Source organism: Spermophilus citellus, assembly GCF_964194105.1.
Source record: "Spermophilus citellus genome assembly, chromosome: 2".
In the NCBI taxonomy this organism is placed as follows: Eukaryota; Metazoa; Chordata; class Mammalia; order Rodentia; family Sciuridae; genus Spermophilus; species Spermophilus citellus.
In genome coordinates, this window is record NC_138183.1 from 223,413,493 (window position 1) to 223,432,317 (window position 18,825).

Genomic DNA, 18,825 nt, shown 5'->3' on the forward strand with positions numbered 1-18,825 from the left:
TCCATCTCACCCCAGCACAGTCCGAAGGATTATTTCAGGACAGTGTGGCTTTGGGCTTCAAAAATGTAGCTGCCAATGGTGGCAGCTCAGGTGATCTGACAGTGCTGAAATTCCTCAGCATCTGCACCTGGGCTAAAACTCCAATATCTGTTCTAAGTTCACCTCTTCTCCAGGACTGACGAACTAGGACCTAACAGGTTCAGCAGCTTGACTGAACTATCTACCCCCAAGCTGACAGTATTCTTCTGAAATCCTTCAGTTCGATATTTTGCAGACAATGAGTGATAGCACATGCAATTCAGAATCACCATTTTACTGCCCTATAAATATAATTTCCTGCCTCCTTTCTCCTCTCCTCCAACTCAGCTGCATCATGGGCATAGCACTTCCTCTGTCATATATTTCTATTTGCACATATGGTACAGTGTGACAGCCTATTGATAGTAGTTTCATATTACAGACTTGCAGAATTAGAAAATACTATAGCTGGCAGCAGGCACCCACTGAATATCCACTGTGTCACGATGAGTCCATTTACTTTCATCAGCATTCGCCTGAGTGCTCTCTGTTGATCTTGCTTTGCAGTCACTTTGGCCACATGGCCCCAAAAGGGGCCATTTCTACAGAATTCTACTTTATTGTGTTGAGAACAAAACTGCTTCTCTTTCTTTTTATTTTCCTAGCCTTAGAGGAGCTGAGATGTGCATAGGGCCAGAAGGGAACTGGAGTCATTGGTTTAATGAAAACAACTGAGAATCACTGCTTAGTCCAATTCCATTTAATTGAGAACATTTGCATCTGATTTTGTGACAACCTAGAATAACACAGAATTGTGTGCTTTCATCACTCCCTTCAAAATGATATTCCCCTCAAGTTGCTGCATTGGAGAATCACGAACAATGACACTCAGCACACCTGGGCTATTATTGAAGGTTAGCACACAAATGCTGCAAAAGTCACTGACCAAAATTTCTAAGTGATTGTTCGGTAAAAGGGAACAAATTAATCTTTTATTTATTTTTTATTCCTTTGTCTTTCTGATTCATAAAATAGTGTTTAGTTAATAGAAACAATAAAAATGGAAATTTGGTGTTATCATCCTAAAAAGCTACCTTTGTATTTTGAATTATTGTTGTGTCCTGGTTTGCAAAGCTGACATAAGCACTTAAAATGTTTATTTATAAATACTGTCAGTTACTCTCAAAATATTTGTCAAGCTTTTAAGCATATTTCTTTTACTTAACCTGCTTAGAAACATACAACTTTACCTCAACACTTAATCATGCTACAAAAGCTAGACGTGGGCAGAAAATTCCAGCTCTCCTGAGAACAATCATAAATGCTGGTACACTGATGATTAACATCTGGATCACCTTAAGGGTGTTTGTGAACCAGCAGGAAATAAATTTCTGGAGAAGGCTATAGACTTGGGGATGGTTACTTTAGTATTTAATAATAAATGGTTTTCAGTTGATAGAAAAATATTGAAATCTGACTTGTATATATGAGGCTGATTCAAATTTGATAAACATGTCCCCAAAGGAAATTACTGTGTTTATTAAAAGCCTAGGAGGGCTGAACAGAATTGCAATAGTCTTATCCTGTAGTCCTTGCTGGAGGTAGAGTAACTGCTCCCCAATCCACCTTCCAGCCAACTAGAGAAAAGTCAATAATAAGGACAGAGTAGGATAGTTCTTAGCCTAAGTTACAAGTAGCTATGAACTGCCAAGATACCCAGGGCAAGCTGTCGTCTACAAAGTAAGTGTGGCTGCCTCGCTGGTAAGATGTGATGTGTTGATGACTGTTATATTACATCTAAAATCCCATTTACTAGTAATAGAAAAGTTCACTTAAGACTTTTGCCTCATGTCTCCTGGTGCTTGATATAGCTTCTGTGTGATATTACCAATTTTCGCTTCAGGCATACTTACATGCAACAGCAAAGACTTCATAAGAATTTGCACATTAGATTCAAGGTGAAATTATGCCATTTTCATAGTAAATCAACTTTATCTTGGCAGTAAAGTGATAGGTACTTTTGCACCTAGACAAATGTCTTTGTTTTCAAAGAATTTTGAAGAAAAAAAATAGCTGACTTTATGTGGACTATGATCAAGTCATTCTAAGGAAAGACCCAACTGGTAAGAGTCCTGTTGACTCACTTTCTGATTGGGGCAGCTAGTTCTTGTTTCAATTTTCTGGGTACAAAGAAATAAATAAATAAAAACAAAATAAGAGTGATGTGAAATTTTTGTCTCCTGTGTGGCACAAAGCTGCTTTGGGAAACCTTCACATATCTAACATCACACAACAAAATATTTGTAAAAGGGTAAATTGTTGTTGATGTATCATGTGAAATTTCACCTCCATGAGCTTTCCTTCGATGGAGTTAGAGCAGGGATTTATTCATGCAGCCCTACTGATTTGCAGACTGGGAGTAAATACCAGCCAGGCCTTTTGCAGCGATTACCAAGAGTCTCCTTCAGTAGAGGTGATATATTGCTTTCCTGTATCACATTAAAGTGGGGAACTGAGGAGTGAGCCCAGCTGAGCCATTCTGTACACACCTAGCCAAGCTGCAATTGATATTCAGGCAGAACTGTGAGTAGCTTTCAGAGGAAGACAGGGAGGAAGAGCATTTCTCTGCAAAATTCCCACCAGGAATAGTTTTCTTTCTTTTTGTCTTAATGGCTCTTTTGTCTTCTCAGGAAGAATATAGCAGGTACTGTTCTTGTTCTGTAAGGTTGATACCCAAGACTGCTAAGAATCCCTTACATGATTGTGTGTGTGTGTGTGTGTGTGTGTGTGTGTGTGTATTCCTTTCTCTACATTTCTATAATGAAGACATAGTATATGACTTTTGATTATTGGCTATACATCAGGAAATAACCAATTTCACTCTCATGAGCAACATCTAACTGAGGCCCATAAAGGACCTGTACTGTTACTACAGGCAAAACTAAAGATAAATTAGAAGAGGAATGATCCATTCATGCCACATTTGGTAGCCACCAGCCATTTCAGTTTTATTTAATACATGTAAGACTTTAACATGGAAGTTTTGAAATAGAGTGACTGAGCAAGAAATTGTCAGTTGGGATTGAATTTGGGGTTAAGTGGTCAGAGTCTATTTGATTATCAAATATTATAAATATACACATATATACCCATACATCTATGAATATTATGTATAAGTTACCAGATTCTGCTAAATTGTTTTAAAATATTAACTAGTAGTTTCCTGTTTTTTTTTTTCCTCCTGGAGGAAGGTACACCTAAGATAGTTGTTTTACCAGCATTATTCTGTCTAATTTTGTTGCCTTTCCAGGAACAGTTTTGAGGCATAGGCATCAAATGCCAGTTTATGTAAAATGTTGTAGATAATAACTTTTAAAAAAGACTATTTGAAATTAAAAGAGATAAATAACAATCATGTTTAACAAGCATATGGGTATCTATACACAGATATACCAGCAAAATACAACAGAAAATATGATGGCTCTGATAGGAATTAATTATGCAGATGTACCAGTGACAGCAGCTCTGAAGATGGTAACACCACCAGGTCTGTAGCTTGAGGGCCCAGCTGTCTTCGAATTCTGGCATAATTTGCTCTGACCTCCACCACTTGCTTTAACTCTGTTAAAAAATTATTTTGAGAGACAAGTCAATGTATTTGTACAAAATAATTAAAAGTCCAGAATGGTGAAAACCTTGACAATCCCTCAGAAATCCTCGGCTCCTACCTTGGACTCTCTCATTACACACTTGACCTGCTTATCACATCAGATATTTGCTAACATTCTTTGGATTTCTATGGAATGGAAGTTGTTATAGAAGGCTTCCTTCCAAGCTCTTAGTAAAGGCTGAATTGGAAGCTAACATAGGAATGCTCTAAAAATTGAACCCACTGAAAAGATGAAAGCCAAACCAGCGAAAATCATGTTCAGATTGTATAGCAAATGGCATAAAAGCACTCTTTTAATTTCACTGGGGGCTTGTGTGAAAGAAACCATTTTAATGGCATCTGGTTTGTTTTGCCAAATAAAATTAATTTTTCAAAAACCCATTGTGATTTTTTTTGATGACTGACTTCTGAATTCTAAATGTTTTTTTGACATTATAGTATATGACATAAGTTATTATACTGTATTTATTTTTGAAACTCCCTGGCTGCTTTATTTTCTTATTACCTAGTACAGCCAGCAGGTCACAGAAAAATCATGTATACAATGATTAATTTTTAAAACATCTCTTAATAAGTATATACATGTAAGAGCATTTCTCTTTCTAAAAACATTCTGAATATTTAGTTTTCTACTGGATGATTATTTCTAACTTTATTTCAGCAAAAACAACAAAGTAAATTCCTAAAGAACAACTGAATTGGAATCTTTGTAACCAATCAAATTTCCTAGAACATATGTGACTCATTGGGAAAAATTCAGACAATTGGGGAAAACCACCAGTCCTTTCACTATCAATCAACTATTTTCATAGGAAAGGAATCAACTTTCACATCATAACATTGCATGTGTTTACTAAATTGAAGATGCAAATATAAATGTTTGCCTACATAGACTTGTCAAAGGTCCAGAGAATTAACATGGAGTAAAATGATAAGGAGAGTAATATTTGCATTTCCAATTTTCTCAATGCCCTTTATATTTTTTATTGGAGACAGGCTTGTTTCTGGGAAGGCAGCCTAGATCTTTCTTTGTGGTTTAGATACACTTTTGGTTAGCTTGCCTGAAGCATATTTAGCCTTATTTATTCAGGTCCAATGAACACAGCATGGCAAGAAGGGTAGGGTAGCCCATCCCAAGTATATGAATGCAAAGCATAAATAATAAAGGGATTGGGAAGTACTGCATTTGCTTACTATTCAATTGGCTGTAATCATTTCATGTCTGTTTATATTCTCAAATAGATTGAAAACTTTTCCAGGAAAGGAAGCCTGATTTATTTTTCTTTTTAGACTACGTTCTTTGGGAATACAAAAAAACTGTCAAATAATACTTATTAATGATAAGAACCCTGCCATTGGTGTGTTCTCCAAAGTAACCACACAGTGTTGGTCACCAAGGGGTAGAGTGATGGGTAATATGGGTTATGGGAACAGCAGAACACAAAGAATACAATGGGCCTGCTCTGTGAGATAGGCTGGTACTCAAGGAATATTTGTGACATTCCTCAAAGCAGTCTTAGGCATCCCAATAAATCTCTGTCTCCCTACATTTTGGTCTTCATATATTGTTTTTGATTCTTTTAGGATAAATGTAAAGGCATTATTCCACTGTTTGAAAAGTTTTTGGCTTACCTACCTTATATAGAACATAGTAATACTTTTATGGTGCCTTTTTAAAAGAAGAAATACAATATTTCTATTTTAGAGATGTTGAGTAATTCACTTCCTAATTTTAAAAATTTCCTTTAAAGTAAAAACAGTATTCTTTGGAATTTCCTGAAAATTATATCTCTTCTAATGTATACCTACCTACAGAAAGGGATTTGAAATTCGTCAGGGTAAAAAGGATAAAACAAGAGTTGATTCCAAATAACTATATGTTCTTTCAATTTCTGTCATTTATCAAAGAAAATGATCAAGGAATAGATAATAAATGTAGCATATATTTACTTATTACTAAAGAAAGAAAATCTGCAAACTGTTTAATTCCTAGTTAAAAAACTTAACTTTCATAACATGAAGCAGAACAATGTGGGGAGCATAATTATTAAAAAAATCATCACAATAGGATGCAAAATTCAAGAAGGAGGGTCTTAGAAGCAAAGATTGGATGCTTTAGTTCTTTAAAATCTTGACAGAAATGAAAAGTGTTTGCCATACCTTTCTGGGTTATAAAGTCATGTCCCATAGACACACAGATGACCATGTCTCGTTCTATGTCATCCCATGACTGAATCAATTCTCCATCTCGGGTATACAGGGATCTGGCTGGATGGGTCATTTTGAGACGAGAGGAACAGTTATCTAGCAGCTGAAAGAAAAAGGGACACCGTATTTGAGTACAGGATGTCACAATATGATCAAGTATTAAAGAATCTTAATATTCACTATATAACCTAAAATTATTAGAAATAGGAACATAAGGGAGGGGAAGAAGGTTACACAAATGCTCTCTAAAGTGCCTACAAAACAAGGAACTTCAGTACTTGTCAGTGAGGATTTCCTTGTAGGTCCATGGAAGAAAAGTATCTTGCTATCTAAGGAATCCTCAAATATAACAAACCCTGAATTAAGAATATAGACATCTCAGGCAGTCACAGTGGCAGACACCTGTAATCTCAGCAGCTCGGGAGGCTGAGGCAGGTGGAATGCAAGTTCAAAGCCAGCTTCAGCAAAAGTGAGGTGCTAAGCAACTCAAGGAGACCCTGTCTCTAAATAAAATACAAAATAGGGCTGGGGATATGGCTCAGTGTTCGAGTGCCTCTGAGTTCAATTCCTGGTACCACCGCCCTGCCAAAAAGGAATATAGACATATCAAGATGGCTAAAAAGAGAAAAGTATTTTTAATAATCAAGTAATTAAAGTTACAAAAGATGAGGATACCCAGGCTTTGACCTCTGTGTGACCCTCAACAGGTCAGGTAACTACTACAAAAGAGTCTTCTCCATTATAAAATGAAACATTATAATGTAAAACTTTTCTAGTTCTATGATACTATGATCAGAAAATTTCCTTTAGTTGATAAAGCTTAAAACAAGCTACAATGACCTCACTGAACTTCTCTGTTTTCCTTGGAATACTCATAAAAACTTACATACAGATGCAAAGTGTCAACAGTATTAGAAAGGTTAGTAGAAGCTAATATGTATGTGTATATAGTAGTGCATCATACAGTTGTTACCCCATTTCAGTGGCAGGTGGAGATGGGGGAGATCAGTTAGTAAATAGAGTTGAGAGAATAACTGAAAGTCAACAAATAAAGCGGAGGCAGTATTTTCACTTAAATTTAGCACCAGAAAAAAAATTCTCATATGGCTTTTAAAGTAATAGAGAAAAGCACAATTGTTAAAAATTAGAAGAAGAATCGGTGAGTCTTTATATGAACTCAGGATGGTAAAGGGCTATCTGAATATTAAAAACAATGAACAAACAAAGTAAAATTTATCACTTTTCTGTACATTAAAAAAATTCCACAGATGCAATGGAAAATTGGAAATTTGATACAATGGATTTGATAATGTTATGTTTAATAATTTTACTACTTTAAAAGAAGGTTAGGTTATCAATATGAAAAAAACCATCTGGGAGAAAATAACAAAGGATTTAATAGGGAACTCAGAGAACTTAGAAATATTATAATGTTATATTGTTCTTCATAATAATAAATGATAACACAAAGCAAATCAAAATCACCTCTACAAGTAATTTAAGACATATAAGTTAAAACATAACAATAACATTTTTCTCCTGTCCAGCCTACCAACACATGTTTCCAAATCAGTGTACCTAGAATTGTTGACATCTTCATGTATGCCATGGGAGGGAGATGGGAACTGGGAACAGAACACTGAATCCTCCCTAGAAAATACTCTAGCAATTGGTGTCAAAATTCTCAAGTATTTTTTGTATAATTTGATTTAGCAATCTTTCTAGGAACATATTTGAGGGAAGTAATCAGAAAGGAGATATAGATTTGTATATTAATGTGTATATTCAGTATACTTCATAATAATGAAAATTTAAAAACAACTAGCAAACAATAGAAAACTGGATGAATAAATGCATCCATTGGATAGACAATTATGATGCCATTGAAAATAATGTTTTTTTTTTTTTTTAAGAATGTTATATTATTCGGAGAAAAAGTCACAATAGTTTGAATATACCAGCTTTCAAAACTGATTTACCACATGATTTACTATGATCATAATGGTAAAATTTACATATAAATATATACAAAACATAGAAATATATATACATATATTATATACATACATACATATTAAAATTATAAGAACTGGTTTTTGTGGTGATAAAATTTTTAGTTTCTTATTGGCATTTTCATTTTTTTTCTAATTTTAAGATAATGACTGTATTTTATAATTATAAAACAGAATAGATGTTATTCAAATAATCATGAAATTCATAGTAATTATTTTCAAAAATAAGATTATAGTAAATTCATAGTTTTCATTTGTGATTTTTCAAAATTCTCCATAACAATATTTACCACTTAGTCTGCTCAGACTGTCAAAAACAAACACCACAGAATGAGTGGCTTAAATAACAAAAATATTGTATGGCTCTGGAGACTGGGAAGTCCAAGATTATAATGCTGGTTGAATGAGTTTCTGGCTAGGCTTGCTTCCTGACTTGCAGATGGCCACCTTCTTGCTGTGTCCTCACATGGCATAGAGAAAGAGATGGCATTCCCTCTTCTTCTTCTTCTTATAAGGTCACCAATCCTATTTGATTTGGGACCCACCCTTATAATCACCTTCAACTTAAATTACCTCTTAAAAACCGTATCTCCAAATATAGTCACATTGGGATATAGACCTTCAACATATGGATTGGGATTGGTTGGGACATAATTCAGTCCTTAACAGTCACTATCTATCTGTCTGTCTGTCTATCTATCTATCTATCTATCTATCTATCTATCTATCATCTATCTTCCTTCCTTCCTTTCTTCCTCCTTCCCTCTTTCCCTCCCTCCCTTACCCACCCACTTACTCACTCGCTCTTTCTTTCTCTCTTTCTCTCTCTTCAAGGCAACCAAAGGGTGTTATAGCTGGTTTTCATCTGGGCTGGGAGTAGTGGGAAGCTGTCTTAGAAATATGTATAGATAGGTATCTGGAAGAAACTTATGAGGTTGGAAAAGAGCCAATGAAAAATAAATGTAAGAATTATTGGACTAGAGATTATAGCTCATTAGTAGGGCACTTTCCTGGTGTGCATGAAGCCCTGTGTTCAATCTCCAGCACCAAATAAAAAGAAATAGCACCAATGTACCATAAATGCAGTGAAACCTATTAATTTGTACAATTAATACATGGTAAAAGAAAAAGAGTACTTTGCCACTTAAATGTCACTACTCTACAAGATCATGTTGTCTACAGAAATCATGTAAATCAGAAAAATGAGTAAAGTTTAATAAAAAAATGTATAGTATAGGAAAGAGATGAGTTAAATCTATGATTATTCCACTTGTTTTTTACTAATGCCCATTTGCATTAGACAAAGCCAGTGAGTTTACAAAAATCTTTTAAAATCAAATTTGAAAATAAGGCATTTTCAGTGCAATTAGGTTCTAAATATCTCATCAGTTAGTGACTATTAGAGACTTTCTTAAATCTCAGTTTTTCAAATTATCTACATGTGTTCAAGTGCTTTTCTTAAGTGGGTGTGTAAATAAAATGTTTGTAATATTTGCAATAACAAAAGTTCACAGTAAAGGAACAGTGTGCTATGAATAACTTCTCATTCACAATCTATTTTGCGAGTTTAGTCTTCATAGAACAGGTCTCCACAGGGTAGGTACCCGGGCCTGTGGAACCACTGTATGCTCCCTATGGGCGTGATGTACTTGCTGATCTAAATCAAAAGAACCCATTTCTCATTCTTTCATAACTGTTCCTCAACTGAGAGAGAACACACTGATTTTGAGATTCTGTAGAATCAAAGAGATTTCTCAGGGACAGGAGAAGACCAGAGGAGCAGGGCCTATATGAGCCTAAATCAGAGAAAGGTGGTCCTGAAGAGAGAGCCACTAACCCTAGATAGAGAGCTGTCTTGGAGCTTCAATGACTGATGAGCCAACACCAGATGGAGATAAGAGTTGCTCTAGTAATGTTCCAAAAGTGTGTGGGAAGAACGCAGTTAAGCCATCCAGAACACCAGTGCAATGAGAGTAATTGAGAGAAAGTCCACATTGGATGGAATTTGAATATCATCTGGAGCTAGAGTAAAGCATCAATTTCTCATTCTTCCAGTAAAGAACTAATAATTGAAACTCTGAGCAACTTAGAAATCAGTAACTATTGGCCAGGGAAATTCAAACTCCACTCTTCATGCTGCCCACACACAGTTCATTTTCCATATGCATTTTTAACAGCATGATAGCCTGATCTAACTGATCAGCAAGAATCTCATGCAGGCCCTTAAGCAGAAATATACTGCATAGATACGGGAAAGGAAGAAACTAGAAACTATTTTTTAATAAAGCAAAGAATCTGTAAATATCTTTCTACATACCAAGGCTACATAATCTCCCCCAAATTGCTTTCCCCATGAGATTCAGAGACAAGCAATGGAATTCATGTTGAAGCATTAATTCCAACTGTGACTGTCTTTGAAGACAGAGACTTTCAAGAGGCAATTAAGGTTAAACAAGGGCATGAGGGTGGACCATTGGTTTCCTCACAAGGACAGCAAAAGACACCAGAGCTCTTTCTCTGTCCCTTCTTTCCCCCACCCACACATCACGTGCAAAGGAGAACTCAGCAAGAAAGTGACTCTCAGCAGTCCAGAAAGGAAAGCCTCATCAGAAATCAACCCTGCTGGCACCTTGATCTTGGCCATCCAGCTTTCAGAACAATGAAAAAATAAATTTCCATTGTTTAAGCTACATAGTCTGGTATTTTGTTATGGCAGCCCAAGCAGATATCAATACATATAATATGTAGGTCCACCATATATTTTTAAGCAATCTACTCAACACATCTGTTCCTATTTCTCAGTCTAAGTACCATCTATTTAATATACATCATGAGCTGGGAACAGTGGCCCAGTCTTTACTCCCAGCTGAGGTAGGAAGGTTACAAGTTTGAAACCATCCAGATTACCCTAGGGACACCCTGCCTAAAAATAGTAAGTACAGCTCAGTGCCTCTGGGTTCAATCAATAATAATAATAATAATAATAATAATAATAATAAATGATGAATTCTAACACCCTACCTGTGTGAATGGTACCTCTCATCCTTATTAATGCAGTTCTGCCTAAGATGCTGAGTCTTACCCACTTCTCAAGTTCTATCAGAAGTCCTAGAAGATTTCTCTACAGAGTCTTCCTTGTCCTCCCCTCCCCTCCTCTGAATTCCTACCTGCCTCAGACCCCCTTCTCCTGCACTACTAATTTGACTTTCATCACATTCTTTTAGTACCTCTCAGAAAGGATATCGGCTTTATTATCACATAAGTTTTTCTTACAAAGATAATTTGAATTCATCATTTAAAAAAATGGAGCACATAAAAAAGCATCCAAGAAAGAAAAACAAAAGGTCATGATGATATTACTGTCCCCCAAATAAACATTTACAACAACAAAATCTTTCCCGGTTATTTTCAGTTCATGGGCACGTATGAACTTAGAATCTAACTCCACACGCTTTACATCATGCTTCTTTCACTTAGTATATCTGGACCATCTTTATTGTCATTTGTTCTAAAAGGTGATTTTAATTGTTATATTTTAATCATTATATTTTACTTATGTAAAATATAATATTTATATTATATTATATTATATTATAATATTAAATAATATTTATATTATATTATTTAAATTATTAATTATGTAAATAATTCATTTAACAAATTTCCTATTATTGAGTTTTTAAATTATTTCTACTGCATCTCTCTTGTAAATACTTGTGTGATATACATTCTGAACAAACCAACCTTATATAAGTTTGTGAAAATGTCCTTTGAGATAAAGTTCCAGAAATGCATTTTCCAATGAGATATTCAAATAAAAGTTTTACTTTCATCAAGATGAGAGTGCCCATTTCTTTACACATTCAAGCCCGAAATATATCTTTGAAAGCTTTGTTAATTGAAATAATAGTTTAATGAGCATATAGACCATAGGTTAATTCCATCTACTGTATTAGTACTATTGAGGTCAACCTATCAATTAGACAATACTATTAAGTTTATAAAAACCCTTCTCAAAAATATAAATGAGAAAATCTGGGCATGATGGCACATGCCTATAATTCCAGCACCTTGGGAGTCTGAGGCAGGAGGATAGCAAGTTTGAGGCCAGCCTCAGCAATTTAGTGAGGCTCTAAGCAACTTAGCAAGACCCTGTCTCAAAATAAAAAATAAAAAAGTCTGGGGATATAACTCAGTGGTAACATGCCCCTGGGTGCAAAACCCTAGAAACAACAACAACAAAAATTATATATCATATATATAAACTTTATATAAAGTAAATCTTTCTTGGTCCTGGGGTCTTTAATATATATCATTATTATATACATATTATATAATATTATAATATGTATATGATATATATATATATGAACAATACTTCATAGACTCTAGTAGTATAGTGCCCTCATATATAAAGTTCATAAAAATCATATGATTATGAAATAATAGTTATGAAGTACCTATTATATGATACACTAAACAATCACAGAAATAAAAGTAATCCTTGACTGGATATAAATATATGTAATCTTTGTAAATGTTACTGTAAATTTTTGCTATCGAGAGTCTGATAGGCTGAAGATTTTAGTAAGTAGCTATTAAGTTCATTAGCCTCTCCTGTCAGGGGCTCTGGTAAATTCCCTTTGCTTCAATGAACACTAAAGCCATTAAAAATCATAAGAGTAATAATGATCACTCCATGATCCCTACTCCATTCTTTAACTATTCATTAATCATTGCATATTCTCTTACTAATTTATCACTTCTAGTTGCAATGGTTAAATGCATTCTAAGATGTAGAAGCTACAACAGTAACTTTGTGATTTCTGCAGAACTAGCAAGAAGGAAACATTTCAGCTTTGTTATAATGCCTTTTCTAGGAAGTTCTCTTCTGAATAAGTTTTAACTTTTTAAAATCATCACTTTCCTTTTATTTCCGCTCCAGGTGTATGAAGTTCCTTTACTTGTATTCCTCATTTTGAGTATTCGTTTTCTGCATTTTTATCTCTGATCTCTCTCAAGTGCAGCAAATTGGTTGTCCGCTTCTGAGATAAGACTGCTTTCATGGCTCTTATTCAAGTCCTTATCAAAGAGGAGTGGTCTCTCTTACACTTTGAAAATGGACCAGCCTTCAGAGGCAAAGCTCATCTGATGGGCTTCTGCTACTCTAGGGCCCTCACCCCTCTGAAGCTCTTCTCAAGGTCACCCTAGTGCACCATCTTGCTTTTCTAGCCCCCACCCAACCTAACCTACATCTCATTTTTATGTGAGTTTCTTTTCCCAGAAAGATTTATGAAAACGCTTCACAAAATAAAGACAAACTATTATTTGAAATATCATAGCAAAAGATAAGACTTTTGAAAAATCCATTTATTATGTGCCTAAAGTTTTCACTTACAGATGATAACAAAAATATCAAACTTTATCATTATCCCCCAAGTTGTAAACAATAAATGAACTGCTACTCATCTTTTCCTATGTCATTGTTCTGGGAAGTAGAAATTCGGCCAGTCTAGGTAGGACTCTGCATGATAAAAATATGATATGCTTTCTCTAACAAGTACTGATGTTTTCCTTACAACATATTTAGTGAATAATTCATAAAGTATCACTCTTTTGTGAACTGGGTTTACTATGGATGAAAAATATAATTTTAAATTGTCTTAAAGTTTGGATTTGACTCAGCTGGAGTATATTCATTTGGCACTGTTCTCTTCTGGCTATGAGTTGTACTCGGATTGATACATATGTTGGACAGCATTGAACTTGACATTTTCACACATATAAGTTCATTTAATCATCAGATCACCTCTGCAAGAGAAGTACTGTTCCCATTTTACATATGAGAAAATGAGGTTCAGAGAGGTAAAGACATTTGCCTGACCAAACCTCTAGAAAGGTTAGACTGGAATTTGAATCCAGGCCTATGAAAACACTCTTTCACACTTGATTTACCTCTGTAACAGTCCTGCCCCAGGCATAAGTGCCATCTTCAGGTCTTCTTCCATTTAGATAAGCCCAGACTCGTTTTGTGTTGGGTTGCTTGTACAGGCTACTCTGCTGGACTGCTTTATGTTTAGTTGCAACTGGGGAATTTTGTTTGGATTGCAGTTCTTGAACTTCCGAAAGTTGTGCCTGTCAAGAGAAGCCCAGAGAATCCCACGTTTGGAGAATTGGTTAGTGTGTGTAATGATTGTGCTGAAAGTCAGAAATACCATGTAATCATAAATTACACCCAAGATTTTAGTAAGTATTAATTCTATATTGTACTTTTAAATGCATTGGTCTCTCTTGTCATGGATTCTGGTAAATTCCCTTTGCTTCAATGAAACACTAAATCCATTAATAATCATTGGAGTAATCATAATAAGGTACTCATTTTGACCAAGTATTTACCTTTCATTTATAATTTGAAGAAATGAAAGGATTCATGTCTCTGGACTTCTGCATAGTGTTTTTCCTACTGAGAGATTTCTTTGCATCTAACAAATGAGATTTTTATTAAAAAAACACCACTTCCTTTAACCAAGAAACGCTTAAGGGAGTGTAGATGAGTGTTGTTTAAGTCCTTACTTGCTGTCTTAAAAAAAAACAACAACAAAAAAAAAAACCAGCAGCTACCCTTCTACTTGCCAGATCCCTGCCAGGCAGCTTTTCATCCTACTTCAAGCATGTCCTAGTTCAGTACTTTGCATTTATTCCCTGATCAGTGATTTATCCTTCTTAGCTTGGCAAGAAGTCATATTTCTAGCAATGTCAATTTCTTTTTTCTAGTAACCTTGATTTAGGCACCCACCTAAGATTTAGTTTGAACACATTTCACAAATTTGAGAGACCCTATTAAATAGGAACAGCTCATTTTGATGAAAAACTTCACAAAGCAAAAAAGTTTTCCCCAGTCTCTATCCCCAGTCCTCTCTCTCCAAAGCTGACCTTTCTCTTTTCAACTTTTTAATGTGTGGTGATCCTGACTGATTAACCAATTGTACTGAAACCACTTTTTCAATTCCTCATTTTGAATGTCTCCATTGCAATTAGTATTTTGCTCCTTGCTCTTTTTACATATTGAGACATACCCTCAGGAGTGATGAGCAATGAAGCCATAAGGCTCAACTTGACTACACTTATTATAATTACCTTTGGACATATCCACTGGGCCCTTTTCTCTTCTTTGCTAAGGTCATAATTTCTGGTCTTCATTCAAACAAAACAGACTTTCAGATGAGCTGGCTGTCTCTTAGATAGCTACTCTCCAAATGCCAATTCAATGCTTGGCATATGCTTATGTGGTCATAAGTGACCAGATGCTAAGAATATATTAATAGTGTAATTTAAAAATTCAATATTGTACTTTTAAATGCTTATAAAAGAGGCAGAGTCTTAAATGTCTGGAATCCTAAAGAACATACCTCTGTGTGTCTTATAAGTTCCATGAGTTTAATTTCCTCTTGAGTCTGCTCAGTCCAGCCTCCTTCAACCACCACCGGCTGCACAGGACTTTTGGTAGGAACCATGGAAGCTGGCTGACATGCTGTTACTCGCCGCCCTGGGGAAAGAAGTCTCTGGAAATGTATCTGATGATAGGCTTTCAGATTTCAAATAAATTGGTTTGGCTTTCTATGCATAAATTATTCCACTCAGGAGAATAGGCTAAAATACTAACCATATCATAAAAGCAAATATGCCTAAGGTAATAATACCTAACAATACCTCTTCATACAGGAGGCTTGAGGCTTTAAATGGCCAGAATATGCACGCTCACTCTACAGATGGAAAAGAAAGATAACATGCTGATTTCCACCCTGGCCCCAGCCTGGCATCCACGATATGGTTCAGCAGTAATTTAGTCAAATAGAATTCATGACCTTATATAGTCCCCATCATCTCTTCCAATCTTGGAACATATGTTTTGTTCTCTTCACTAATAATAAGCCTTTCCCCCACAATTAGCTTAGCAGCCTGGAGATTAAGTATTTCTAAAATAATATTAACCCAAGAGACAGGAGCCTTTTTTTTTCTATTTAATAACACCCCATGAGCACGATTAATTTCTGACACCTCTGCTGTGCCCTTTATGCTGTTAAGAAGCTGTGGTAAGAGAAAATATTTATCAGAATATGTGTTCTGAAGAATCACAGGCATAATTTGATAAGTGTGGGAATTCAAATTTGTGCATTCTATCCACTAGACCACTTAAAATCATTACAAAAGAGATTTAAAAAGTCACACTTACAAAATTGTTTTCTTTTTCTGTATTGAAGATGCAGCATCACTGAATCTCCACTGATTTCTAAACTTCTTAAGTAAGCATAATGTGTTTTTAATTAATTTTTTATTTACATATGACAGCAGAATGCATTACAATTCTTATTACACATATAGAGCACAAATTTTCATATCTCTGATTGTAAATAAGTATATTCACACTAATTAATGTCTTCATACATGTACTGTGGATAATAATGTCCATCATATTCCACCATCACTTCTAACACTATGCCCCCTGCCTCCACTTCCCACCCCTCTGCTCTATCTAGAGTTTGTCTATTCCTCCCATGCTCTCCCTCCCTACCCCTTTATGAATCAGCCTCCTTATAGCAGAGAAAACAATTCAGTATTTGTTTTGGGGGGGTTGGCTAACTTCATTTAGCATTATCTTCTCCAACTCCATCCATTTACCTGCAAATGCCTTGATTTTATTCTCTTTTATTGCTGAGTAAATATTCCATTGTGTATATATGCCACATTTTTTTTATCCATTTATCTATTGAAGGGCATCTAGGTTAGTTCCAGAGTTTAACTATTGTGAAGTGTGCTGCTATAAACATTGATGTGGCTGTGTCCCTGTAGTATACTGTTTTTAAGTCCTTTGGGAATAGACAGAGGAGAGGAATAGCTGAGTCAAATGGTGGTTCCATTCCTAGATTTCCAAGGAATCTCCATACTGCTTTCCATATTGGCTGCACCAATTTGCAGACCCACCAGCAGTGTATAAGGGTACCTTTTTCCCCACATTCTCACCAACACTTACTGTTGTTTGTCTTCATAATAGCTGCCATTCTGACTCGTGAGATGAAAGAGTAGTTTTGATTTGCATTTCTCTAATTGCTAGCGATGATGCACATTTTTTTCATATATTTGTTGATTGATTGTATATAATCTTCTGAGAAATGTCTGTTCAGGTCCTTGGCCCATTTATGGATTGGGTTATTTATTTTTTATTTTTATTTTTTTTTTGTGCTTAGCTTTTTGAGTTCTTTGTATACCCTAGAGATTAATGCTTTATCTGATGTCTGAGGGGTAAAGATTTGCTCCCAAGATGTAGGCTCTCTATTCACTTCACAGATTGTTTCTTTTGATGAGAAGAAACTTTTTAGCTTAAGACCATCCCATTTATTGATTCCTGATTTTAATTCTTGTGCCACAGGAGTCTTGTTAAGCAAGTTGGAGCCTAATCTCACATGATGGAGATTAAGGCCTATGTTTTCTTCAATTAGATGCAGGGTCTCTGGTTTTATTCCTAGGTCTTTGATCCATTTTGAGTTAAGTTTTATGCATGGTGAGAGATAGGAGTTTAATTTCATTTTGTTGCATATGGATTTCCAGTTTTCCCAGCACCATTTATCGAAGAGGCTATCTTTTCTCCAATGTATGTTTTTGGTGCCTTGTCTAATATATGATAAGTGTAATTTTATGGGTTAGTCTCTGTGTCCTCTATTCTGTACCATTGGTCTACCAGTCTGTTTTGGTGCCAATACCATGATGTTTTTGTTACTAATCCTCTGTAGTATATATAGTTTAAGGTCTGGTATAGTGATGCCACCTGCTTCACACTTCCTGCTAAGGATTGCTTTAGCTATTATGGGTCCCTTATTTTTCCAGATGAATTTCATGACTGCTTTTTCTATTTCTATGAGGAATGTTATTGGGATTTTGATTGGAATTGCATTAAATCTGTATAGTACTTTGGTAGTATGTTCATTTTGATAATATTAATTCTGCCTATCCAAGAGCAAGGTAGATCTTTCCATCTTCTAAGATCTTCTTTGACTTCCTTCTTTAGGTTTCTGTAATTTTCATTATATAGATCCTTCACCTCTTTGGTTGATTCCCAAGGTTTTTTTTTTTTTAGGCTATTGTTAATATGGTAGTTTTCCTTGTTTCCCTTTCAGAGGATTTGTCACTGATATACAGAAATGCCTTTTATATATGGGTGTTGATTTTATATCCTGCTACTTTGCTGAATTCATTTACTAGTTTTAGAAGTTTTCTGGTGGAACTTTTAAGGTCTTCTAGGTATAGAATCATGTCAGCAGCAAATAGTGTCAATTTGAGTTCTTCTTTTCCTATGTGTATCCCTTTAATTTCTTTTATCTGTCTGATTGCTCTGGCCAGTGTTTCAAGAACTATGTTAAATAGTAGTGGTGAAAGAGACATCCTGTCTTGTCCCAGTTTTTAGAGGAAATACTTTCAATTTTTCTCCATTTAGAATGATGTTGGCCTGGGGCTTAGCATTGATAGCCTTTACGATGTTGAGACATGTTCCTGTTATCCCTATTTTGTCTAGGGTTTTGAACATTAAGGGGTGCTGTCAAAAGCATTTTGTCAAATGCTTTTTCTGTGTCTATTGAGATGTTCATATGATTCTTATCTTTAAGTTTATCGATGTGGTGAATTACATTTATTGATTTCCATATGTTGAACCAACCTTGCATCCCTGGGATGAATCCCACTTGATTGTGATGCAGGATCTTTTTGATATGTTTTTGTATTTGATTTGCCAGAATTTTGAGAATTTTGCATCTATATTTATAAGAGATATTGGTCTGAAGTTTTCTTTCTTTGATGTGTCTTTGCCTGGTTTTGGAATCAGGGTGATATTGGTCTCATAGAATGAATTTGGAAGTGCTGCCTCTT

The 18,825-nt window shown here is 35.2% G+C and overlaps 1 protein-coding gene across 1 annotated transcript in view; it reads right to left on the bottom strand.

The window, feature by feature from the left end:
• Positions 1 to 3,511: 3,511 nt before the first annotated feature.
• Positions 3,512 to 18,825, bottom strand: part of DCDC1 (doublecortin domain containing 1) — a gene marked incomplete at both ends in the record, with an annotated part of 489,436 nt that continues 474,122 nt past the window's right edge. Inside the window, 4 exon segments of the mRNA XM_081282196.1 lie at positions 3,512 to 3,639; positions 5,849 to 5,999; positions 13,864 to 14,043; positions 15,318 to 15,454. Of these exon segments, the coding sequence (XP_081138322.1) occupies positions 3,512 to 3,639; positions 5,849 to 5,999; positions 13,864 to 14,043; positions 15,318 to 15,454 (596 nt within the window).